Source organism: Dermacentor silvarum, chromosome 5 (assembly GCF_013339745.2).
Source record: "Dermacentor silvarum isolate Dsil-2018 chromosome 5, BIME_Dsil_1.4, whole genome shotgun sequence".
Lineage (NCBI taxonomy): Eukaryota > Metazoa > Arthropoda > Arachnida > Ixodida > Ixodidae > Dermacentor > Dermacentor silvarum.
Window position 1 is genome coordinate 24,447,684 of NC_051158.1, and position 26,937 is coordinate 24,474,620.

Below are 26,937 nucleotides of genomic sequence, written 5' to 3' on the forward strand. Positions count from 1 at the left end.
ACAGGAAGTGAGCGGTGTGGATCAGAGAGCGAACGGGAATAGCCGATATTCTAATGGGCATTAAGAGGGGAAAATGGAGCTGGGCAGGCCACGAAATGCGAAGGATGGATAACCGGCGGACCATTAGAGTTACAGAATGGGTGCCAAGAGAAGGGTAGCGCAGCCGAGGACGGCAGAAAACTAGGTGGGATGATGAAGTTAGGAAATTTGCAGGCGCAAGTTGGAATCGGCTAGCGCAAGACAGGGGTTAATTGGAGATCGCAGGGAGAGGCCTTCGCCCTGCAGTGGACATAAATATAGGATGATGATGATGGTGACCTGAGATTCTTCTAACATGCACCTAAATGTACGCACACGAGCGTTCCTTTGCATTTCGCCCCACGCAACAGGAGTGAGGCCACCGATGCCGGGAGTCGAGCCCGAGACCTATAGGGCTCATGCAGCAGACGGCCGCCGCGGAGGGTCTACAGGGTAGGTCTGCTACGTGTCCGTCCTTTCCGTTACGCCGACGGTGTCACTGCGAAGTCGTCAGGCCGCCTCCACATTCTGTCTGCCACCGCCCGATCAAATTCGAACGCGTGTCCCTGAGGCCACGTGGATTGTGAACCGGACGCACTATAAACACCGTATACTCGCGAGCAGCCTTGACGCATTGAGTGTGTGTGTGTGTGTGGGAGGGTGGTGGCTTCTCACGCAGACTCCGAGAGTGGTGGCGTCTGCACGTGCATTTCGGAGGCCACAGTAAGAGGACCACGTTGTGCTGCTTTAGGAGACGGCGACGTGCGCAACGAAAGCCTGCTGATGCTGCTGCTGTCGCAGTGAATGAGTACAGCTAAAGCTGAAGTCTGCTGATTTTTTTTTTTTTTTTTGTATATTAAAGGGCCCCTCACGAGACGACATAGAAAATTTTGGTTATACGCGGCAAATTGTTACGTGCCCTCTAAGGAGTGTTCTAGCACATTTTTTTTTTTTCCAAGTTCGTTCATTAATAGCCTAGATCGAAATATTTTGAACTGCCGCGAACCCATGATTTCAGGAGGCGAGCGTCACCGCCAACATAGACACTCTCTCCACTTGTCCCCGTCTAGCTTCCGCTAGCGAAATTCCTTCCCAGCGTTCTCCCATACCGGAGCCGGAGGATCGCCTGACGAATACGTCAGCCCCCATCCCCCCCCCTTTTTTTCTCCCCCTCTCTCTCGCGCGCGCGTTTTTGCTGAGCGGCGCACTTCCGGTGATCGTCTCGCGCGCGAGCTGTTGCGTTTCGCGCAGCGGACGACCTTGCGCGCTCTGCGCGAGAACACCTGATTGGCGGTATGATGAGCGAGTGCCACAATCGGGAGCACCGAGGCAGGCGCGAGAGGATGAAAGAGCATGACCGCGGCGATGGACAACACGGCAGAAAATGACATAGTTTCGTTGTCTGCGCGCGCGACTGCACGACGTGGGAACAAGCAGACGAAACGGAAGTACATCTCTCTTGCTGCAGTGCGAAGCATAACAAAAACACGCAGGCAATCGCTTCGTATGTTTCATTTATTAAATGCGTGAGGCATTTCTATGCTTACCAAACGAAAAAACGGTACATCCGTCCGTCCGTCCTTGCCATAAGACCCAATTTCAAGATAGAGCCCATAGCAGCGAGCGACTTTACCTTCGTGCTGCCCGTCGCTTCAACGCAAACGAAGCGACGAAAACACAGCGCGCGGAGCTATTAGCAGTCGGCCCTCTCTGTCCACTTCGCAGATCGCTTTCAAGACACGGTCCGCGCGGCAGTGCCAGAGTACGTTTGATCGCTCCGTGACGCCGCCGGAGTCCTTTGATCACGGTTCACAATGGCTCGACACGGATGGACAAGGCAATAAAGAGCGACAACGGCTTATGATGATCGGAACGTCGTCAGCGCACCTGGTTATCAATGCACCTTGCGCGGCCGTCCGCACCAGTTCGCGTCGGCGCAGGGCTGTCGTTTGTACTGGCCGGATCAAGTGTCATAACGCTGATAATGACACCGGCCTGCGTGGAGATGAGCAAGTGCATGGCCCAATGCTTACGCATACCTAGACAACTCCCAGAGTAGTTTCTGAGCGAATTATTTTGCTCTAAACTTTACCTTGTCCATTGAAACAACAGATTAAACAAATAACTGACGTTGCCTTGAATAATTCTCGAGGTCACGTCTCACTATGAGTGGCGTCACAGCACGGAAATGCAGGCAGGCGTACTTGCACTGGGAGAGCGGCGCAAGCGAGAAGGGCCAAACGGCGTTTGGTTTAAAATTTAAGCTCTTTCCGCGGCGCGCAGGTATGTAATACTTAAGAAGACACGATCGCCAGCGCGCATTGTATGCACTGCGCTAGTCAGCTCAAAATTGCCAGACCCTGGTGAGGGGCCCTTTGAGAAACGTTATTCTTACCTTAGTATATGAAAAAACAAGAAAGGCGAACTAATGTCCATAGTTTGAAATGCGGTCTTTCCAAAAAAGAAAGAAAGAAAGAAACGGAGCGAACGCATGCAAGCCGTTCGGATCGAGGTATCACAGTATGCGCGTCAGAAGCGCAGTAGTTGTAATGGCATCGCGGCCCGAACGCTGCGATTTCAAGAGCGGGTTCTGCAACAAATTCGACTTTTGACAGTGTCTACGGCCCTGCAGTCACGATGCGTTATAAAGTTCGCGCTAGTCGGGAATGGCCAACACTTGGTCCCAGCGACAGTTACAATCGTACGGCCCCATGCTGCGACCTTCACAACTTTTCGTGACAGATGACGCGTTTAAATTGCCAACAAAAACGTACATGAATTCTCGGATATACCCGGGTGTATATATATATATATATATATATATATATATATATATATATAATGACTGGATTTTTCTATGGGCCAAGCGCATTTAGAAAAATGAGAAGCACAACTTCGCGGTTATCTTAGGTTTATTCACCCAACAGTTTCGGTCGGTGGACCGACCTTTTCCAAGGGATACAGGACAATCTAGCAAAAGTCTTTGAGAGAAGTGCTTCCCATTCTCAACAGACCTGAGAGACAATGAGAAGTTGTGCTTCTCGTGTATATATATATATATATATATATATATATATATATATATATATATTTTGTTAGTCCATCCCATAAGAAGCCAACAACCAAGGACAGCGTAGTTTAAATTATCTGCAGTTCTCATTTGAATTAAGGAAATGACAAATAAATGGAAATGAAAATGGCCCCTCGGTTTTCTTTCTCCTCGTCCATTACATAGCGAGGGTCTCGAATCCGGTAGCTTTGGTTTAGCCTTCAGGTAGCATATGTGGGTTTATTGGCCAGTTGCCTTCACCAAAAAAGTTGACGTAGACGTGACGCTTGCGGCAGAAAGGATGTTCCACATCCGCCGCCAAGGTTTGTGGGTGGTGGCGCTGGCTAACACTCCCAGGGTCAGTTTCTAGTAGATAAACATACATACCCGGGAAAGTGGATGGGAAAACGGCGCCGCGGTAGTTTAATTGGTAAGAGCATCGCGCGCGTAATGCGAGGACGTGGCATCATGCCCCACCTGCGGCTGTTGTATTTTCATCCACTTTCATTTCTTTAATTCAACTAGTAAGTGCAAGTAATTTCCTCCTTGCTGCCCTTGGTGTCATCTCCTCACGTTTGCTATGGTAGAAACTGCATTTCATTGCCTAAACGCAGAGATGAAGATGCAACTACGTGTAGTACAATGCCATGTTTATTTATTTATTTGTAGGGCATTGTGTAAGGGGGGGGAGAATTCCAACAGTGAATACGCAACCAGATTAGATCGAAAAAGTACAATACATGGTAAAAATAAAAATGTTGCTGCCACGTCCGGTATTTTCACGCAATCTCAGTGACTTCGAAACACACTTCAAGGTTGCTTTCGGCCGCCTGGGACGATCCAGAGGTCTAGATCAATTGAGCGTCAAATTTCTCGAAAGCGGTTGACAAGAATATGAGTAAACCACTCCATTACAGTAACACATGGCACCGTACTCCATACCCAGAATGAACATTTTGCGTAATCACTTCCGAGTGAATGTCGAAAGAAAGTTGTAAGGCAACGTGCAATGTATTCTACAAGGGGTCTTGGGAGGATATATTGAAATGCCTTTTTCAACCCCGATCACGCGAAAATGACGAAGAGCGAAGATTTGCCGTCAACGTTCCTGCCTGTCAGGCGGCTCGCGTGAGTAGCGAGACACCTCATCAGATTACTGTCGAGCTGTCAGCGAAAGTATGACAATGTCTTTTCTTTTCGTCTTTTTTTTTTTCAAGTAATTTTACTCGGATTATATCAACGTATTGCATATAGCATCATCTGTTTTTTTTTCTGTTTTTTTTTTTTCGCAGGTTAGAAAATAAACCATTCTAACTTGCTGTTCTTCGTAACCTGAAAACTTACAACGCCCTTAACTATGCGTTAACAGCTTCTTTCCTTGTTTTCATTTAATTTTTCGTAGGGGGCGTATTTACTATCGCTTTCTTTTTTTTCGAGCCAATTCCATCGCGATCTCTAGTTGTGACACTGTCCATCAAATGCAACACACCAGCCATCGCGCGACGTTAAGCGTTCACTGATCTTCCAGGAACCTTTGGATGATGTTTTTTTTTTTTTTCTTTTTTTCTTTTTTTTTCGTTTTCTTTTGAAGGCCACTGTCGTTTTCTTGTTGTCAGGAGGCCGCCGCAACGCAAATAAAGGAAAACACAGTAAAACGAAACGCAAATCTCGTTTGCTTGATACCGTTCATACAACGTTCGATACACGTGCATCCGTACAATTACATTAGCGAGAGACCATGCCGTGATATAAGAAGAAGAAAAGAAGTTATAATTTTACGCAGTGAAGGTCCCTGACGCCCACAGACGAAAGCTTTTGGAACGAGTAGCTGGGAGCACCCATTCGTGTTCATGCGATTCATGTTGGTACGTAACAAGAAGTAACTTTAAATCGAATATTTTAGCCTCACAGTACGCTTTCGTTCGGAGGTACGTGAGCCTACAGTCACTACACCGGCCCTTGAAAACCCATCGAGTGCTAACTTTCCCATTGCTCGAAGCTCGACGGGGGTGCAGTACACAACAGGCATTCTAGCACGACTACAGCTAAAAGGAAGTTTTGTTTCCGGCATACCCGCCTTGACGGGCGATCGTGAAAGAAAAGGACAATGTGAGAAAAAAAAAAAAAAAAAAGCGCCAGCGGAACAATAAAACACAGAATACACACAACCGACCGGAGGCATGGCTCATCGAGTCGTCATCGCTGGGCTTTTTAAAGCACGTCGCTTCGATTGGCGCTGTGTGACCGGTTGGCCACAAGAAACATCACCGCGTAAGAAAAAAAAATTGTTCAATGCAAGCCTGCAGGCTTCACCGTCAAGCGGGGGGACGATTTCACGGCCGCAAACGAGCTTTTTCTTTTACTACAGCTTAGCGTTCAGAAAAAAAGCCGGCGATCAAATTGAAAATCGGAAACGCCACAAGCCACCGATAGTCGAAACTGCTGCGACTACGACACACGTTTTTTCTTCTTTTTTTTTGCTCATTAAGCAGACGAATGTAGAAAGGTCGGGCAAGCAACGTAATATTGAGTAAGTACGGAAGCGGAAAATAGAAAACTGAAACGCGCGTCGGGAAATAAATGGGAAAAAAAAAAGCAGAGACAAGAAAATGCACAGGCCGAGTACGCACCTTGTCAGAGTCGAGTTCGGGATCCTCTTGGCAGAGACGGTAGAGGAACGATTTGGGATCGCGACACAGTGTCGTACGCGTCGTCAGGAAGCAGGTGCCGCCGACGTTGAGTTTGACCCACTGCGTGTTTTTGGACTGCTTGGCCGCGCTGGACTTGGCGTTTTCCGTCGCCGACGACTGATCGCCGTTGTCGGCCGCGGAGTTGATGCCCCTGCCCGCCATCTTGAGAGACGAACCCCCGATGCGAGCGAGATTAAAGACGGTGACGCCAGGCGTCGCCCACGTCGACAGCGTTGTTATGACTGTTTTCTTTTTGATTTTTTATTTCTTTTCTGTTGGCGTGGTAACATGAAATGTGGGGACATCGACGTTAGGGGCAGTGGGTATAGTGTTTTCGACACAACTTCAAAACAGAAATTAATAGGAGGAAAAGAAGTTTACGCTAATAAATACATAAATGCCCGCAAAAAAGTTTCACTACTATTGTCGTTAAAAGCGTTCCTGTTCCTGTTTCGGTTTTGCTGATCCTTTCTTTTCATTTTCTTTCTCTAGTGGAGTGCATTATTTCTAGCAATTTGATTAGTAAGAAGGAATATCTGTGCCATCTGTTTGGTGACTGACTGGTCGTGAAGTGCTCGGACCTCTTCGTAGTACGCTGTAGCAACACCACAGAACATACTCGGGATCGATGGTACTCCATTACACTGAAGCACTAATATGTTCGTGGAAACTACAGGTTATATAAAGACGGCAAATTTGTTTATTTCACGATGTAGTATCGCTTTTAACAAGTAGTGTTTTCTCTAGTACCGCTCTCAACCGCTAGTCCCTCTCAACTAGTTTCGGTTCAGGCCTTCAACGCAGCTTCCACCATATATTCAAAGTAAAAATTGCCGTAACATTTCAAGGGACGATGACATTTTACTTATTGAGCAAGTTAGCGTATCTATAACTGTACTCCATGCCATAAACCAGTGCATAAGCTGTGGCCAAAAAGTAACGTTCTCTGACATCCCCGCCTCCTACAGAGGCTGCGGGTAGCTGCGGCTCGGGGTACGTCACCGACTACATCGAGCCAAGCCTAGTCTATCCGTCGTCGGTCGATCGGTCACCTTGCAGGAACATGGCTGCTCGTAGGATCTCGAAAGTCCGCTGTTGACTGGGCCGCCTTCGCCGAACGCGTGCCTCCGAATCAGAAGCACTGTTTCCAGGCCCTCAAGGCGAAGTCTGATGGCTACCTTCGCAGGTTCGTGGGCCCATGGCTAGGAGCTCCTTTACCTCATCTCCGAGTCGGGCCCCCGGCCTCCTCGCCGACTCGTGGGGGTCAAAAGTTTCACGTCGTCGATTCTTATGTTTGCTCTTGGGTGTGCCGACTAGTCGCTGCAGAGCTATACAGCTGGACGACGAATTTGCGCGCTACGGGGTCTCTGACCAGGTTTTTTGTTTTTTTGTTTTTCCTTTTCCAGGGTGCTGAGCATGCCGGAGAACCCGCCTCCGATCGACTTCGCCATGTACCGGGCCAAGTTGGGGAACCCTGCCCTTGTTGAACAGTTCGAAAAGTCGGTGAGTGTTCGTCAACGTGCCCGAAATTGAGTGGCAGAAGTGTAACAGGCTATTGCGACGGAATGCGTAGTGGGCACCGAGGGATAAGTGAAAAACGTAGTCAAGGCGGCCGGAGGGGCTGGTTAGTTCTACGGAAATCCGCAAGGTGAAGGAAGTTTTCATAGAAGGGAAGATCGTTCGGAAGAAAGTTCGACCTAGTCTTGGGAATCGAACCGGGGACCAAGGCCTTTCCGAGGCAGTCGCCCAAATGTGAGAGCAAACCGGGAGGTGAGCTGCGGGCTTACTTGGCATCTTCGTGTTAGTGTCAGGTGGGTGACAGTTATCCCTTTCAGGGTCATTTATAGAGCCGCGTTGAAGGATTCCGCAATAGATATAAGATGGACGTAGTTCAAGACGTATCGGAAGGCTTTGGAAGCGCCCTTCATTCAACAGAGCTTGTTGGTGAGCGTTGCAGTTTTTGCAGCACATCAGATGGCATCAATTTGCATCCTCGACCGAAAGGCACTGACATGGCTCAATCCAAGCTATGTGACAAACTTGTGTTGTACTAACGACCACAGTTATATTACAGTGCCTTAGCAGTGTGCGTCAAATAAAAAAAAAAAATTCATTTTAATGCAAAGCATTATTTCACGAACCTCTCTGAACTTTCTTCCTACGGCGTCTAGGTATCCTCAATCACACAATAATAGTACAGCAGAAATTTTGTGTCCAATAGTGGGTTTTGAACCCAGGTCCTCCAGCGCGGCAGCCCGATGCTCTGCCCTTCAGGCCACAGACGCGTGCATAGCTGCAGAGAATAACGACTTTACCAGACCTTCTCCCATGCAAGCTAGTGATTTAGGACGCACGATGCATGCGCCATGGAACAGGGCAATCGCTTGCACAACCATTGGGATCAGCGCAGTTTGGCCAGCAGACCCAACACCGAGCAGATGTTGGATTTACTCAAAAACTTGGAGGACGCTTAAGCTTTGCCTTTAGGAGTAGAACAGCGATAGCGTTGTCAGGACCCGTTCGCATTCGCATTGTTCGCATACAGCTAGTGGGTTTCATTCACTGCGACACTGACGTGGGAAAGCCAGCTTACACCGATCTCCTTAAAGTCGGCTTCACTTTTAAACTGAAATGCATTGCCTGGAAGGCGTTCTTCCAGGGGCAATATAAGTGGTCTTATATTAAAATGTGAAGGCCCTAGCACCTTTCTTTAATTATTTTATTAATTGTTTGCCATTGCCCCGACGTGCGCAAGTCTGGTAGAAATGTTTGAGTTTCCTCGTAGCAGAATTAAGTTTTCTCGTACATTCAAATTACAATCTGCGCCAATTGGTAAACAATCTGATGGCGAATCCGACGCCGAATGGTAAAGTCGTACTTTACCATTTTTCTGACGGATTTTACTGTGAGAAATTCAGTTTTTGTTCACCAAAACCTTGCACCACGTGGAGGGCCTGCGTGGTCGATGTGGTTGGATGATTTTCTCTGTCACCCGCGATCACACGCCAGTTGCCGGCACCGGATTTTCTGCGACACGGGGCCCTAAATGCTCTCGCATTAATATTTCAGGCAAAATGGATGCAAATAAGAAAGAAAAAAAAGTAAAGATTTCTTAACGTAATTTAAGGGAAAATTACTTAGTATTTATGTACTATCACAAAGCAGATTTAAGCAAACTAGTGTTTTTTTTTTTATTTATAATGAATTTCTTACCGGATAGCAGGAGACCTTGACATTGCCCAGGCTCTTTGCAAAGGAACTCATGTTGGCTCGCCACTGCAGGTCGATTGCCGCCTTGACTCTCTAGTCACTAGTAACTCTCTAGTGTTGCTTGACTTTCTTGTCTTGACTTTGCTTTTACTGACCGTTGTCAGTTAAATTAGGCAAATAAGTTCAATGTACCTTTCCCAAGTTTTTTCAATTTAAACTGAAAACACTAGACCCTAGTTAAAAGGCAAGTTTACCCTTTACTGAAATGCAAAAATGGTCATGTGCTCTGCTTAAGGTTCGTTATCACGGCAGCCAAAGGGTAGGCGACGCTGAGAAGGAAAGCACGCAGGGCAAGCTCTGAACTACCAACTGACAATTTATTGCTATCTGCAAGGAATGAATGCAGAAAGTAAGCCCGTCTGCTTGTGCAACCTCGCACTACTGGCTTAGGCAAAATCGTTCAAGGCAGATTTCGCATTCAAGCAGGTTGATAATGCGAAATCAGTATTGTTAAATGATTTAGCCGAAGCCAATAGCATGAAAGGTACGCATGCAGATGGGCTGCCTTCTGCATTCATTATTCCTTGCAGAGTGCAATAAATGGTCAGTTAGTAGGGCAGTGTTTGGCGTGAGTGCTTTTCTTGCCCTTTTGCACTGCTGTCATAATGAACTCGAACCAACCCACCCAATCTTACACCTTAATGCATTTTGTGCACGTCCAGTAATCCCATGTTGTCAACTTTAATCCGGGGTCTCTCGTTACGGCATGCCCAATGATAAGACTGACGTTTTCGGCATGTAAAACCCTCCGATTTAGTTAATTTTTAAGATTTACTGACCCCGCTGCTGATGGGGTGTTTCTGGACGACACTGCGTGTGCATAATGCCTGCCGCTGCTTGCAACACTAAAGTTACTCATTGTCATTGCCCTTCTTTTTCCTTTTGTTTCATTTCAGTACAAGGCCCTCACCGTGCCTTACCCTAAGGAGCATCTGACACCCAAGATTGAGGCTGAGGAACAGAATGCGGTGAGTACTACATCCTTTCTTCTCATTTTCTGGTTTTAAAGGGCGGTAAATTGGGCCAGTTGGGCATTCTCTAATATTGCAACAAACAAACAGGATGACTTCAGACAGGCACGAGCGCCAAGTTCCGAATAAAGTTTATTGTGAAAATGTGATTTACACAGGTTATCAGAAAGTATTGCCAGCAAGAAGGCCAAAAAACTTGCCCGATGCCAGAGAGGTTGACTGCTTGCAGCTTTTTAACAGCGGAGCTGGTTAAGCCGGCCGTAAGTTGTGCCGCGAGCTGCAGAACCTCGCTGAGCTATGACGTCACTGCGTTGCCTGGCAACCCCACACCTGCTGTGGGATAGCTTTGCAAGACTCTGCGTTCCACCGCTCAGTCAATGTGGTCGCCTAGCAATCTTTTACCCAGCTTCGCCCAGCCATGTCATTGCTTCGCGCCGCAATTCTTGCTTTGCTTAGTCCATACCTGCCAAGTCTCCCGGATTACCCGGGGGACTCCCGGATTTGAACCATTTCTTCCGGTTGTACGGTTGACAGGAAAATCTCCCTGAAATTGCAGTTGTGTCCCGTTTCTATCCATGTCCAGCACTTTGTCAGGCCACATTGGCAAAAAGAATCCAGCAGAATCCAATCCAGTTGGCAGTTGATCGCGCAAAACATTAAGAAACATTGTTAGTAGGGAAACCCTAGACATGCGCTATTTTGTTAAATGCAGAGTCGCTTCTTACGCCGACGGGGCTGTTGGGTGCCCTAGTGGCCCTAGCCTCGTTAAGCTAGCGAGCGAATGCCGCGATCCGCAACTAGCAACACTAGACTCTCCATCGTTTCTCCTCGGCGTCAGCTGCTCTGGCATTGGGTAGGCATGGTATGGCATTGCATTGGGTAGGCATGGTATGGCATGGTATGGCATGGCATTGGGTAGGCAGGTCAGTCATGGCTTTTAAAGCAAGGAGCGCTAGCGCAAAAAGTGTCTTCAAGTATTTTAATGTAGTGCTCAGCCGAAGTGACATTAGGTATTTTGTTGATACCACAAAGCAATGCAAAGTGAGAGTGGAAATTTAACATCGGGAAAGGGTACAAGGACGCAGTGCCGCTCGTCTGAGGCGCTGGGAAACGTCATCCTCGCAAAATGGGAAACAAATAAAGTTTCTTACAATGAAACATTATCTGAAGAAGTTTTGAACACCCGCCATGGTTGTTTAGTGGCTTTGGCATTGTGCTGCTAAGCACGAGTTCGCAGGATCAAATCTCGGCCGCGGTGGCCGCTTTTAGTTGGGGGTGAAATGCAAAAACGCCCGTGTGCTGTCCATTGGGTGCACGTTAAAGAACCCCAGGTGGTCGAAATTAATCCGGAGTTCCCCACTACGGCGTGCCTCATAATCAGATGGTGATTATGGGACGCCAGACCTGAGAATTTAAGTAAATATTAAAGAATTTTTGAAGACAGAATTAGCAACAACGAAATGCTTGCAAAAGTGAGATATTGATGTGCATGTGGTCATTTGTATGTCTGTAAATAAAATTTCATGTTCTCCTGTCAGTACTTGAAAATGTAGACCTCGCGGGGGGGGGGGGGCCTGAGAACGAATGCGGCAATTGCGTGCTAATCCGGAGTATTGTGTCAAAACCGCTGCTGCTAAACACGCCAAGGATAGTAAAACCTGGGAAAAACTAGGTCGATCACCAGCTCAGCGGTTTACTCAGCCTTGCACCACTAGTGCAAGCTGTCCACTTTTTAGACATTAACTTTGCTCTGTCACCCAGCCCTTCTGTGCATAAGAAAACACCATCTTATGGCTTATCCGATTCAAAAACAGTAAATAGAGAAATTGTGCGTCCCTTCGCTTGTGACCATTGGTCATGTGACCATTGTGACAATTATGTGGCCATTGTGGCCAAACCAGTTTCAGCGGTCAACTGCAAAGCTTGTAGAAAGCCCAGTAGCCGGAGTGTACAGGTGAGGATAAGATATTGCAGGATCTGCGACCATATGCCGAATTGCATTTCTGCATCCTCTGATGAAGCAAAAGCGCCTGGTGTTGCGCACGTGCATTCTTTCGTGCTCGTGTGCCTACCAATACGCCCACTTCTGGCCGGCCTGCAGTCGGAATCTCGATCAGTGCAAAATATGCTAGAATCAAGAGCGGTGTCTGTTTTGGCAGTTGAGGTGACGTGCCGAGTGAAAGAGACACTGCTTTATTGGAAGGATTGGAAGTGAGAAGGATTTCCTTTTGGGGGTCTGCCGAGTGGCATGGGCGAATGGCATCTTAATTTCGGTCTGAATGCTGTGCTATTAAATGGCACCGTGTTCCTGGAAGACTAATTTCGTGAGGGCGCAATCAGAAGAAGTGAAGCATGTGTCTGGCTCCAGTGGGTTTTAAATATGGCGGTGCTGAGCGAGGCAACTGCAGTGACAACGGCCTGCCTTCTGAATGCCACAGTCATGGTGTTTTTGGACGTTCCATCATCTCTGGCAATCAATTAGACCTGGAAAGCTCTAGCGAGACGGGTGAGGAGCTTCAACTTGGTACTAACGATTGCGAGAAAGACTTCTGAGCCTCTGGCGACCTATGTCGTGTGGATGCGGCACGGCAAATACGCTTTGCCACCGGCGCCCCTGCAATTTCTTTTTATAGCTGTTCCAGCAATAAAGCATCACCTGGAATAAATAGACGCAAAGCACAGTTTACTTCTATTTCAAGAAGTGTTGTGTTTCATGTAGACGGTTTCTGTGGCCTTGCTTCTATCTGCAACTCAATAATTGACTGTAACAGACAACAGAAATATAGAACTGCTGATATTGCACTAATGGAAGCTGTTTACGAAGAATCGCTCATTAAAAAAATTAGGGAAATCTTGGCAATTCTCTGAATACAAAAATAAAGTTTGCATGCAAAGCCGAAGTAAGTTTAGCAAGTTGTTAGGGATTCATGTTCTTAAAAAAAAGTCGGGTGTGCAGACAGATACAAAAAGAAAAAATACGACACAAACACCGGCACTTGTGTTATCCGTTTCTCTCTTCTGTCCATGTCTGCACGGCTGACATATTTTTCTTTTTTTTCTAAAATGGAAAGGATTAACTTCCCTATGCTTTCCTTAGCTTTGTTGTGTGCTAGTTTTATTTGTTTGGCTACCGGGCTAGTCAGTGTGCGATTATTGAATGACTGTATGTTTGTGCCTTTTAACTTTTATTGGCTTGTTTTAATCGCAAGGATTTCTTTTCTCTGCAGAAACAAGAGCTGGCGAATTTCATCTCCGAGTCGAATGACCGCATTGCCGAGTACAAGAAAGAGGTTCGCACTAGTTTTCTTTTTCTTCACAACAAATCGTATAGTGACCGGCGTTTTGACTTTGAAAGAATTTTTCGCAGTAGTGTTCCTGGTCAGGTTTTCTAGCCATAGTATCACATCTTCTGGCCCAAGTAGTACAGTAAAACACTTGCCTTCTTTACCTGCCTAATTCTCTACCAAAAAGAAAAATGGAGAAACAATCATTGGGGGGGGGAAGCTAGATGGTGCAGAGGCATGAGCTGGTTTCATTGCCTATTGGCATCTTAAAAGTCCAGATGAACCAGGCTAACAATGATGCCGAGTGTTACCATATTTATTTGATTAAAATGGGCCCTCGAGTGTAGTATGTACCCAGTTTTCATGACCAGAAATGAAAAAAAAAGGAATAAAACGCACTTGATCGTAATATGCACCCCGATATTCATACTTCAAGAAATTATAAAGGTCATGCCCTTGATTACCCCACTCACCAATTTTTCGTGGTAAGCGAGAATGAATAATGGTCATTTGTTCCTACTTGAAAGAAAAAGCTACAATTAACAAGGTTGACAAGGCAAGCGCCTTCGATTGAAGTCCATCATAGGAGTGAACAAAGGTCTTCGAAGAGGTGATGGTCCAGACCGCTCGCCTTTCTGCTTGAAGGCCTTTATCCACCCTACAATAAAGCCTGTTCCGCTTCATGTGAAAACGCAAGAGCCCTCAATTGAAGTAGAGCAACTCTAGCTACCTGGTAGATTATCAGCAGCACCGCAGTTTTAAATCAACTTGGTACATCAATTATTGTCCCTGTCGGAGGCCTCTTTTATCGGTGTCAAAAGCCCAGAACATCTCATCTAGCTACAATTAACAAGGTTGACAAGGCAAGCGCCTTCGATTGAAGTCCATCATAGGAGTGAACAAAGGTCTTCGAAGAGGTGATGGTCCAGACCGCTCGCCTTTCTGCTTGAAGGCCTTTATCCACCCTACAATAAAGCCTGTTCCGCTTCATGTGAAAACGCAAGAGCCCTCAATTGAAGTAGAGCAACTCTAGCTACCTGGTAGATTATCAGCAGCACCGCAGTTTTAAATCAACTTGGTACATCAATTATTGTCCCTGTCGGAGGCCTCTTTTATCGGTGTCAAAAGCCCAGAACATCTCATCTTCAGCGCCATCTGTGGAACTTGAGAGGCCCCCATTTCCGACCCGCCGGGGTGGCTCAGTCAGCTGAGGCGTTGCGCTGCTGAGCACGAGGTAGCTGGATCGACTCCCGGCCACGGTGGCCGCATTTCGATGGAGGCGTAATGCAAAAACGCCCGTGTGCTTGCGTTGGAGTGCACGTTAAAGAACCCTAGGTGGTTAAAATTAATCTGGACACCTCCACTACGGCGTCCCTCATAATCGGAATTGGTTTTGGCACGCAAAACCCCAGAAAGAAGAGGCCCCATTTCTTAAATCTCGGAAACCATGGCAATTGAACTACTAGAGGTAGTTCAGTTATGGCGTACACATATGTGTACAGTGGAATCTCGATGATATGAATCTCACGGGGTCACGAAAAATATTCGTATTAGTCGAAATTCGTATCATTGAAACGCAATTAAAACTAGCTAAATTAAGGGGGGGACGCGGGGATCAGATCGCGAAAATCGCTAGAAAAATCTATTTTTGCAAACCACGCGTTTGGGTATCTCCCATGCCTAATCTACACTGTATCAATATGGTTTGGCTGAAAACGCGCTAAAAGTGTCCAAAAAAGTTTAATTCATAAGTGCGCAGGGCGAGAAAACAGCTTTAAATCGCGCAAAATCACCGCAGTTCGCGGAGACATATCTCTAATTTCCCGGCAGCGAGCGCCGCCATCTTGGTATCGTTCGAAAGCTCAAAGTTTCGCCGTTCCGCTTCTCAATTTGTCCGTCGTCGCCATCTTGTAACAAACGCACAAACACAAAAGAAGCGCGGGTCTGCGATAGGTAGTCACACAGGCCCTCCGATGAAAGCGGGCCTCCGATTGGCTGCCGTGCTGAAAGGCGTCTCTCCATTGGTTGCTGCTGTTGTCTGCTTCGTAAAGATTGTAACCGCAGTTGTCTGCTTCGTAAACCACGCCAGCATCTTCACTTGACACACAGAATTCGGATTACTGAGAGCTCCCAGGCTGGTGATGGATCGTCGCTCGTTGGTGAATAAACTTTGGACGAAGCACGCCTTCAGTAATACGGAAGCGCAAGCCTCTTACAGCAAGAAAAATACGGCGATTAGCGGGAGAAGCGGAGGAGCACCCAACTGAACGAGCGCAACCTTGCACCGTGGATTACGTGCCACGCTATCTTGCACCGTGTGACTCCAGCAGTGAAACGGACAATCGCTCTGTGCCATCGGCACCGACAACGTAGCCGGCGGAAGACGCGCCAACGGAGGTTCCCGAGCCTCGGCGTACGGCTGCGCAAATCAGCCAAGATCGTATCTCGGTAGACATAGCTCGCTGCGACTAGGCAAAATGGCGCAAACAAAGAATGTGGCCCGAAGCACGGCCGCCACTCCGTCCAATGGCACGCGGAAAAGGAGGAAAAGCAACAAAAGCGCCACCGCTTCAAACTCTTCGCGCCCAGTCGCGGCCTCCGCACTGTCCGGCGCCACGTCCGTGACTGCGCGCTGTTCTCTTTCGCGGCCGTTGGTGGGGCGGCGTTTATTCGTATCAACTGTGCGGGTCGAAAATCGATTCGTAACAACCGTTTTCTAGCACGTTGCAAAGTAATGGGACTCGGCCGGGACCGCAGAAATATTCGTATCATCCGGAAATTCGTATTAGCCGTGATCGTATCATCGAGATTCCACTGTACATGACTTGTTCTCACCAGTGCTGTCCAGTTGTGGCAAAAAAAAAAAAAGCCTTGGGCCTTGAGCTGCGGTTGAAGTGAGCCATCTGCTTATCCACAGTGGCTTGAGTGTGCCGACTATTGGTACAGATGACCACTTTTGGCTAAAGCACTGCGATGTTTGGCATAGTGTTAGCAGCGTTGAAAGAATCATTCTTTTCACGTGTTGCATGGAGCCAATAACAAATTCTTTGAGCTGGTCATTCAATGATAAGTTTTTATGATAAGAAAAGCGATGTGAATTACTACATACTTATGAAGACTCACAAGGCGATGCACAGATCTTCTTCCTGCCACTTTAACTTTCTTTCAGAGGAACTTCCAGCACCTTGAAATATTATGCAACTTTGATGCATTTATCGGCGCTCCATCATAATTTGTGACTGAAGGATCTATAGCGTCTAGAATATACCACAGCTTAAGGACAGTGTGAAGGGACCCACTCACGACACCGTTTGTTGCAACGTATCCACACCTAAAGAGTATATCGTACATCTTGCACCGTAGAGTTAATCTAAGCTTATCAAACTACGTATCACACAGGCGCTAACCTCTGGCTGCCATTCTCTATTATCACTCGTGAGTGTCTGTCACTCGTCCTGGTGCCAATTTTGTTTCGACCGCCCTGATGTGCGCAGCTGCGGTGTCACACTTGGTAGCATGTATGATAAAACCTTGATATTTGAGCGTGCATATAAAAATTATCACATATAACGAAGTAACTCTTAAATGTTTCTCACTGATATCAGTGTAAAGTATACATGCTTATAACAAATATTCCACATAAGGAAGGCATTTTCATATCAGATGAGACTTCACTATCGCAATGTTTGACTGTACAGGCAATTTCGTAGTACAGTCAAACCTTGATATAATGAATTATCACATATAGCGATCATGCAACAAATACATGCCTATAATGAGCATCAGATATAACGAAGGTATTTCTGCATCAGACGCAGCTATTATGGTGAGGCTTGATGGTAATGGCTTTCGACTGTATTCTAAAGCTGCCCGTTTACCTGACTGCCCCTTCTACGCAGTTGGCAAGGTACGAGGCCATGATTCCAGCGATGCACATGACCATGGAGGACTTTGTGGATTACTTCCCCGAGCTGAAGATCGACGTCGACAACCCGACGTACTGGCCCCACGACGGCAGCACCGACTTTGACGACAGCTTGGACTACGCAGACCGCGGCGAAGACCACTAGGCAGTCCACTGTGCATCTGGCAGTACGACAGATGTGCGCATCATTTAGTGTGGTCTCGTCAGCTTGGCAACTATAAGCCGAGCATGTCGAAAAGATCGAAGTAAAGAAGGTTTATGTTAGCAGGGCAGTCTGCGTGTGGTTATTGTTAGCTGAGATGCACGCCATTCCAGTTTTGGCATGAATGCACGAGTATAGACCCTGAGGTCATTCAGTGGATGAGTCAGTCAAATCACGGAGGACACTGGAAACTGCGCCACGTACGTCCACTTTTTGTTCCTTTACGTTCGTTCTTTAGTTGTTCCTTCAGTGTAATACTAACCGCAACACAATCATGAACTGAAGAAATGCTTGAAAATATGCGCGGGTGCAGAATGAACTGCAGGTGTCTTCTGCTACGCTGTTCCAGGTAATGCACCCAACACCACTTTCATCTTTTATTCAACCATTATCGCCGCGCCACCAAGCGACTAGGAAGGGTCACATGGTACTGGCCTGAGTGGAGTGGAGGTGCGGTTATGTATATGCCCACTGGTTATGCTACCCGTGCATGTTGTCGGTGATGGTAAGCTGTTATGGGCTCGCTTGTCGTTTTGATCTCTGTCGTCATTGCCAGTCGCCGCTGAAATGCCAGAGTGCCTTGCAAGAATTTGGTCAGGAAATGAAGTTGCAGTAATGTGGAAAGTTGGGCGAGTTGGTGATTAATCATCATACCGTATTGGTGAAGCAGGGCACTGACAAGGACAAAGTGGAGAGACACAAGAGTACACGACACTTGCTGCACTCGCAGCTATTTTATTTTAGAACGAACGCTTCATCTTTATATACCCGCGCACCCTCCAACGTGCACGGTCAGATAAACAGTACTTTTACAAAACATATATCCGCGCACACTCGGGTGTCAAAGATAGGCAACATATCTTACACACTGTGCAATCCTATCCTAATCGTTGTACCCATAACACATTCATTTTTACAAATTTAATCTAGTGACCTTCCAAAAAGGCGGTCTCACTATGGCTCAGAAGAACAGATGGTTGACTTATACAACCCTCTTTTCCCTTGTAAATGTGAAAGGCTTCCACTAATTCCCTGGTCAGCTGATCCTTATGGTGCGAAAGAATTGTAGTGTCATCGTACAGACGTGAGCACCCATGCTGTGCACAATGCCCTTTAATGTGGGAATGAATGTTGCCCCTCATTGACCTTTTGTGTTCCGGAACTCTTATTGTGTTCACACACAGTCAGTTGCAGTGCCCCTGCCAAAATTCGAACTGCAGACTCCCGCCACAGTCTCATTCGAATATTCTACCGCTGGACCACTCCGCTATGCTGCATCTAAGCAGAATACTGTGCCTGCCCTCCTAGAGGGACTAACAACTGAGCCCCAGTTTGCACTTCGACACACCAAACTGCGAAGAGCTTTGCGTTAAAAAAATGAAAGACAAACGCAAACATTTTGTCAGTACTTTAATATAAACCAGTAGTAACCACTTCAGACCTTCTGTGTGAAACCTTGTTTCAACAAGGATTCACAACAATGATTCACAACAAGGATTCACTTTCTTGTGACGTGTGTCTGTGTATCTTCTATGTAAATGTGCCTTCGCGCTACAATATACCGTTCAGCAAACACCAACTTGCCCAACACCAAGTCCTTCTGCAGCTTGTTTCAACAAGGCGGTGATTTGGGCGAGTTGGCACTGCATTTTGACGACATAGTGCCGCAGAAGGGAGGAACAAATGCAGGCACTGTATGCCACCAAATGATTTTTCCTTCACGTATGTGCATAATTTATATTGAAGCACACCACAAAATTCGATCACACAAGTTGGTCTTGCCTATAATCAGAAGGTATTGCGAAACTAACACAACAATGCCGTGTGCTGTAGACAAAGTGAATTTTCGTTCTATATTTGGTTTGTTTCGCATACGGTACCCGACAATGCCACATTAATTGCGCGATTCTTGTGTTTCTTTTCTGGGTCTCGATTCTAAGCGAGATCAACTAACAATCAAGATCAAATATTGATATACATCTATGGTAACTTATGCGCATACGTGAATTAAACATCATTTGCAAGTACAGCAGTTGTGCTTGTCCTCAGCTGTTTGCTGTGCTGATGCACGGTCAAAATGAGTGGTTGTTGCCCATCTAGCTGTTTTTTGTTGTCTTTCAGGAAACCGGCTTCATCTTATAGTGCAACAGCTACACTCACACATAAACCTTGCCATCAAGCGACGACGCTGTGAAATTTGAGTGCATACATTAGTGAAGCACAATGACAAACTGGGGTATAATTAAAGGCGTATTTTATTATCTCTATGTACACATAAAAAAAAACAGAATGGGACAAACTTCTAAAAACATTGCAACAACGAAACAACTTTGGCAACTGGTATTTTTTAAACATCAGTTAAAAATAATAATAATAATAAAGAGACTACAGAAACGACACTTGTATAGCTTCCCAAGCTGCTGCAGCAGTTCGTTGTAAAAAAAAAGACTGTAATAAACTTATATATATATATGTATATATTTGACTCATGCCCTCAATACTGTTTTTCCATAATGGAATGACACGGAAAATCAACTGACTGCACTCAACATTTATGCTTGTACCTAGCTCTCTGTTCGTTGCTTGGGGAATGTCATTTAGAAAAAAGGGCAAGAACAACTTGCTCTCTCGTCAGAAATGTCTGCCCCCCCCCCATACGTCCACCTGCAACACAGTTCTACGTTTAACATAACGAAATACACTCGTGACCCAAGTGTTTGGTCGGGGCACTTTTTCTTCTGGTCCCCAAAAGTTCCTTTTGTAAAACGACTGTCACACACAATTAATAAAACTACGAAGTGCATTTGATGGAATGACATCACACAGGGTACGTGGTTGCACTGAAATGCAGAATGCTCCTAATCACTTTACATTATTATGCGCATTCCATTGGCAGAACCGGAGCGGAGAGGCAAAGAGCTGAGAGAATCGCAGCGGCAGCACAGCGAGAATGTGACAGCTTGCTCCCCCATTGGAAAGTTCCACGTGCTCCGAGAACTGGTGCGAGAGCAAAGGTGTATCACCCATGACCAGATCGTTCACATTCCCAGCATCCTATGCAGCCAAATCCGCGGCGATTATCACACGAACTGGGCTTCTCAACAGCCATTGCCACCGCACACTGAACCACAACGAAGGAAACACAACCAAAATAAAAAAAGAATGCGACGCGTTTGTGTCATGCGAGTTCCTTAGCACGCCTGCTTCTCACGCGGGAGCAGCTCGAACTGCTCTCGGCGTCGCCAAACTGCTCCGGTTCGTCCAATGGAGTGCACCACTAAATGTCCAAGGTATAAGTCTGAATGAACCGTGTGACGCAGGAGGTTACTTGAAAAGAGAAATTACATCTGCAGGTTTAACTCGACCCACTTTCAAGCCTATGTGCCGCGAAAAGTGAGAGTAGTATGGGAAGCTTAGTGTAGATATGGTCATAGCTGGTCTAAAGACGTTGAGAAGAATGCAATATTTTTATTAGCCCCTGTCCTGTCTTTCTCATCAGTGGCCTTTTTTTGTGCTATTTTATATCAGACACCGACCAACACATCAAGCGCATATTATACTTTAGATTGTCACTGCTGCTCAATATTCAGACATTCAGAGCTTTGATTTTTCTTTGATGCAGTACTTGTTACACAACGCAGACAATGCACAGACGAGCAAGAAATGGACAGCACAGTCGCCGACCTTGAACAAACGAACAAAAGAGTGGACAAACAGTTGACACATGCATTGTATGTTTGTTTCTCAAACGAGTACTAGATGAACTATCCATAAGGTTCTCTTAACACATCCAAGTTTCAAACTTCCTCATCACAGAATCCATGCCAAGGAGTGGCATGCTGAATTTATATCTAGTCTACAGCATTATTTGCAACGTGTTAGACTAATTTACCTCCACGTAAATCGATACATGTCCAAAATAGCAGTAGAAATGGGGCCAATATGCGATTAGCGTTGTCCAATGTGAGGCCAACATTGGGATTACATTGGAATTTTCTTGGCCCTACCTTCCGTGCTGATACAAGTACAGCCTGTCACAATTCACATGCCCATTCATTCCGCGTGTACAAAAACCACATTTCACAACGTTTTACAGAGCAATGTAACACTCATGTAAACACAACTTGTTCCCAAACAGCAAAGGTACCGTGCAGCAATATCACGATTCACCAGAAACTAATTTTTTTTTTGAATTCCCCTATTATCAATGTTTAGCAACTGCCACAATACAGTCAAATATTTTAGTTCTAGCAATGTGTTGAACTTAATGAAGCAATTTACAGCCTGCCTCAAATTCACAAGTTTGGACAATGAGCGTAATGCTATAACAAACTAGGACATCAATCGCAGTGCACAATTTTTCTTTGCTGCATACACATTTCAATGACTGAATTACATACAGGCTTACACAAGTTACCTAAAAATACCACATTCAAGAATTCGTATGCAATTTCAAATGATCCTTAAGGCACAATGACTATGCGCAGTGATAAGACTGTGTAAAGATTGGAAGAGAGTTCTAAACCTATCCACACTGAGATGTGCCAAATGTTGCAAACTGATATGTCCCAAAAGTCAAAAGTATTGCTTACATTGCAAACTCCAAACACTTTCTCAGCCCAACATTGGAGGCATATAATGGACTGTATTTTCACTCTCTTTCTTCACACTTATTGCAGCATACTGCACTATAAATAAACACTTTAGGTGGCATAGAAAACCTCTAAATTACTGCCTTACCCAAAAGTTCCATCACAGGCAACTTCACATTTTTCTATCACTGGTTACCGTAAATGCCGATATGCATAAAGATAGTGGAGCCTCAATATAACAATCTTGTACATGACAAATGATTGGATATAACGAAGTAAATGTAGAATTTTTCATACCAATATCAACATGCAACTAATATATGCTTATAACAAGTATTGGATATAACGGAGTCAGTTTGATGTCACATACGACTTCATTATAATGAGGTTCAACTGTATTACAAAGAACACAGTGAAATTACTTGGACCGTCATTTTGACTTGAGCCGTAAGAAAATATGTGAATATAATAAAATTTGTCTATTCCTATTATTTTACGTGTGTTGGGAGCCCATTCTAGGCCGCGTAAAGTGTTGCCCAGATTAACAAACTAGGCAAAGCAGGAACTGTGTGAAAACTTCCGCAGCCTTTTCATTACATTAGTTATACTATTATGTACATGCAGACAAGAATTAACCAGGGAAGACATGAACATGAAGACAGGACGCCTTTTTTGTATAATGGAGGCGATATATTGGTGGCTATTGATTCTAGCTGCATTAACCTGCAAAGTGAAGCAACAGTCTACCTTAAGGTTAAAAAATACCCAGGGTGTTACTTTTAAATAACCATAGTGTTACTTTAGTTCAACTGCACTCTTGCAGTTTTTGCTGTTGGTATATGAACTCCCCTATATTTTGCTTCATGTATTCATAACAGTACTGTGTTAGGCGTGCAACACCAGCTGTTGTAGTTGTACTGCCCATCGGTACTGCCCATTGGTACTGCCCATCGGTACTGCCCAGTTAAAGTACTACTGGGATTGTACCACTGCGTAATACGAAAAGCCACAGCCTAGCGTGGATAGCCCAGCTACCCACTCCAGGCAATGCATCATGAGGAGGAATGTTTTCAGAATACCGAGGCAATACTGCCAAAATATTTGTGTTTTTCAATATTGTTATAAATACCTCCCCTGTCACATGGAGAGAACCAGCAGTGCAACAGGTGGCATGTTACGCGAATAAAGTGGCAGCAGTGGACCAACACTCGGGCGATACGTGCAACAGGTACAGATCACCCATTGCACTGCCTTGCCATGATGTGCCACAAAAGTAATTGGTGTTGTGAGCCTTTGTCGTGGACCAAGAATCTTGTGAGGCTGGCCTGCACTGTTTCCACAAGGCCCACAGATGCTTGGTTGCTTGCGACTTATTGCAATTTTCTAGTGTCTGAGCAGTGATGCATATCGTTATTGCGAGAGAGTGGAGCTCTTTGCAAAAGTTATAATGCTAATGGCAGTGTTGCAAAAATGCAGGCTTGTTTAGAACCGTTTGGTGATACTTGCATTTTGCCCAAGCTTACATTTAGCTCCGTAGCTAAATCAATTCCATCCAGTCATGATGAGATGTGCCGATTCTATTTCTAAATGTCTTATGCACAACAAAACAGCCCTTTTTCAGGCGTTGCAAAACTTTGCCTTCAATGGCAAGGAGGTTGAAATGCCTTCACTAATGTTTTGACAGGCTTTGTTTCCACGGAGGATTTTCAAATTCAACATATCAGTTAAACACATCTGAAGACAGATATCAAGGTTCATGTTGACCTGTGCAAATTGCATAATTAAATGCATTTATCAACCTTGATTGAACGCTCTAAAAAATAATCGAAAGGCCTATGCCCTTGTTGGCACTTGCCTCTTGTCCACTGCAGCAGCCCACAGTGATTGTCTCAGGCATGCATATAGATAAGCAATAAAAAGCAATAATAAAGAAAAAAAGAGCTACTAGTAAAATGCACCCAGATCGGGTTGTGTATTTACATGAGCAATGCTTATATATTAAAGAAGGGGACAAGAATTTATTGGCTGATGCTTAAGGAACATGCTCAAGAGCAGGAGCACAGGCACAATTAATTGCATCCATTGTATAGCACACAGCAATGGCGAGATAAATGCCGCCTACATTTAGAAGGCCAGACGGTTGTGTCTTCATTCGTTCTTCATGCTACTCACGGCAAATTCAGGCTACACGCGAGTGCTGTGTGCTTAAATTCACAAGGATCTTCCAGTGCATTCGAGTGGCACATCCCAGTGCAATTTCACCATGCACTGGTGAAATTTCAGGGTAAGGTCTGGTTCAAGTGCGACATCATGCTACCCTCTATTTGCGCGATGGTCGCATTATTTAAATATCATCCCCTTCTGAGGCAGCTGCATCCCTCACAATAGCAGAATGCAACTGCTTCACTCAATGCTGTAGATTCTTCCCAGGCCCTCGGCCTAGGTTTGTTTGCACAATTAAGTAGAGGGAAAAACATTTGGAACTCGTTAAAATAGAAGAAAATTTAAAGAACTAGCGACAACTTCCTACGCGACTCACCTAAAACAAACCTACCCCAGTCCACAGACACGACAGCATCGCCGCGCAAATCCACTGAGGGATGGTGGTCCACTGAGGGATTGTGGTCATGTGCAACACACCACAAGAAGGCATTATCATTCACACACACAACAACAGTCCGAACAACGGCATGTGTGTCCATTGTTGGAAGGAAGTTCATGGGTTGTGTTTCCATTGCCTTTCATCGAAAGCTGTTCCTCTCGTGCTGGATGACATCTCCCTTGGGACATCTTCCGTGATGTCTCTCTCCACCACGATATGTCCTCGTCACGACACAGTGACGTGGGCAGCAGCACCACACCATGCGCCATGTGCGTTTTTCACCGGACAGTGCTTCTTGGTCGGAAAGTGTGACATCCGGTCACGTGCCTTGTCACTGACAGTGGCCCAACGGTGGGCTGTGACCGGCCGTCAAAGAAGAGTCCACTTTAGCGTCTAAACAAATGCACTTTTTTTCCCAAACACTGATTCGACGCAGTCTTACTACACACCAAGCAAACAGAGCGGGAGGGTGTCTCTGGTGTCGAGGAAGTGACAGCGTCTTGTTCAGTTCTCACCATGTCACTGGAGAGCACAAGAATAAAAAGGAAACCAAAAAACGGTCGTGGCTGCTGTATGCCAGAGCCTAATGGCAACGTCGAGCCAGCGAAGGGCTCGCAGCAGCTTGTCAAGGCACTTTCGGAGGGACGATATGTGCACGTCGTTCGGCTTCGAAGGTCAGCGTTGGTGTGGGACCGTCACAGCTGCTCCACTCAACTGCCGAATTTGAGGCCACCACTGGTGATATGCATGTCCTGTCATGTTGCATCTTGCAGCAAGATGTCCTTTTCAAAGTTGGTCATCACTTGGAAGACTCCGGCATGGAGCCTGCAGAAGGTATATCTAGAACAAAGCGCAAGAAAAAGAAGAGGTCATCTAGAAGGCGTGCACCCAGTATGAGAAGTGCAAAGTGGCAAAAGAAAAGCAACTTCCCGGCTTATTGACAATGACGCAACCTTTCTACTCGGATCATCATCCCTACATCCCCCACTGGGTAGGTGCGTTTTTTGTGTGTTTATGTGGTTGCTGTGCGTGCCATAATTATCAACCAGCGCCTGGAGTATCATGCCAGGTGATCAGCCGGGCTAACATCTCCAGCATATCACAAAGTCAGCATCTGTCTCTCATACTTTCTCGATGACATGCATGGTTACTTGTGATGGGCAAAACGAGAACAAGGTGAAATCGAGAATCAATGTTTCAACAAGTGGGCTTGTTTTATTGAAGGCCGTTTTCAAGGCCTTCTCTTTTTCACGGCCTTTTTTTTTTTCAAGGCCTTTTTTCAGGCACAGGCTCCTTGGAAAAAAAAAAACAAGTCCACTTGCCGAAACGTTGGCTACTGCTTTCACCTTGTTCTCGTTTTGCTCAACCCCTTCAATTTCCATCTCCTGCCTTCTCCGTGTTTACCCATGATTACTTGCGCCAATACATGTTTAAATTTAATGAGCTCTCTCTGTTGAGTTTCGAGATGCATTGTTTGGGGGGCTATGGTGAAGGCAGCACACAAAGCATTGGTTTGTGATATCGCTAAAGCAGGTGACTAACTGTGAGCAGCCATGAAAGTCAACGCATTCTTGACCAGCAGACTGTCTACAACCATTTCCTACATAGCCAGGAGGAACAGCAGCGAGATGAAAGTAGTGCAGGCACAACACTGAAGAGTACACAAGAATGATAATTATTGTTGTGCGGCAGAAAGTAGACTTTTGAAGTTCTAAGACTTTCACTAAATTTCTGGGGAGCCTTACAGGGGTACTGCAACACTTATTGAACATGGTAAAAAATGTTCGCAATTCGTGCACAATGCTGCCATGAACATGCGAGTCAAACATTATTCCGTCTCGTGCAGCAGGAAGCTCATGTCACATAAAAGGTCCCTTTCTCTCTTCTGCACCCTTTATGGCCCCCTCTCATCTGCCACCGTCAATGGTGTCATTGACCAAGTGACCGCCCATAGTCGCCAACCATGGGCAATATTTCACGACTATGAGTTACTCCCGAGCGAAAGTTCGCTTACTCATGCACACCTCTCCAATGTTCTAACAGATGAGGAAGCGGCAGTTGCTAGTGCATCCTGCCCCTCTTGTCACGCGTCGCTCTCGGTTACCTTCTCGGGTACCTTTGTCAGATGCCAATCAGATATCATAGGCGCACCGTGGAAAGAAGAAAAGGTAAGAAAAGATCAATTTGGCAGGGCATCGGTATCACCACAGCCCCAGCTGAAAAGAATGCTGTTGAGCTAAGAGGAATGGGGAAAACAAACGTTATGCTCTTCATTATTCCATTATTATTTGCTTCTTTTCAAAAGCTTCTGCGGGAATATATTCATTGAAATCA

General features: G+C 45.8%; 3 protein-coding genes across 6 annotated transcripts in view; 1 reads left to right on the forward strand and 2 right to left on the reverse strand.

Annotated features, from left to right (window-relative positions):
- Window positions 1-5,945, reverse strand: part of LOC119453095 (BTB/POZ domain-containing protein KCTD5) — a 36,308-nt gene extending 30,363 nt beyond the window's left edge. For 2 of the 4 annotated variants that reach the window (XR_007466997.1, XM_049667538.1), the window contains exon 1: window positions 5,698-5,945. Coding sequence is in view for 3 of the 4 variants with exons in the window: in XM_049667538.1 (XP_049523495.1) it covers window positions 5,698-5,919 (222 nt within the window). In the remaining variant the exon portion in view is untranslated. The remainder of the gene's footprint in view (window positions 1-5,697) is intronic. The other 2 variants (XM_037715092.2, XM_037715091.2) reach the window with 2 other exon arrangements.
- An 860-nt stretch (window positions 5,946-6,805) lies between these two features.
- Window positions 6,806-17,475, forward strand: LOC119453097 (ATP synthase subunit d, mitochondrial-like). Its single transcript, XM_037715094.1, is given in 6 exon segments — window positions 6,806-6,841; window positions 6,843-6,943; window positions 7,164-7,260; window positions 9,924-9,995; window positions 13,226-13,288; window positions 17,182-17,475. Coding segments are annotated over 6 exon segments (525 nt in total). The 5' UTR covers window positions 6,806-6,820; the 3' UTR covers window positions 17,353-17,475.
- A 2,171-nt stretch (window positions 17,476-19,646) lies between these two features.
- Window positions 19,647-26,937, reverse strand: part of LOC119453094 (ATP-sensitive inward rectifier potassium channel 12-like) — a 33,367-nt gene continuing 26,076 nt past the window's right edge. The window contains 1 exon segment of the mRNA XM_049667537.1: window positions 19,647-25,443. Coding sequence (XP_049523494.1) covers window position 25,443 — 1 coding nt within the window. The 3' untranslated portion in view covers window positions 19,647-25,442.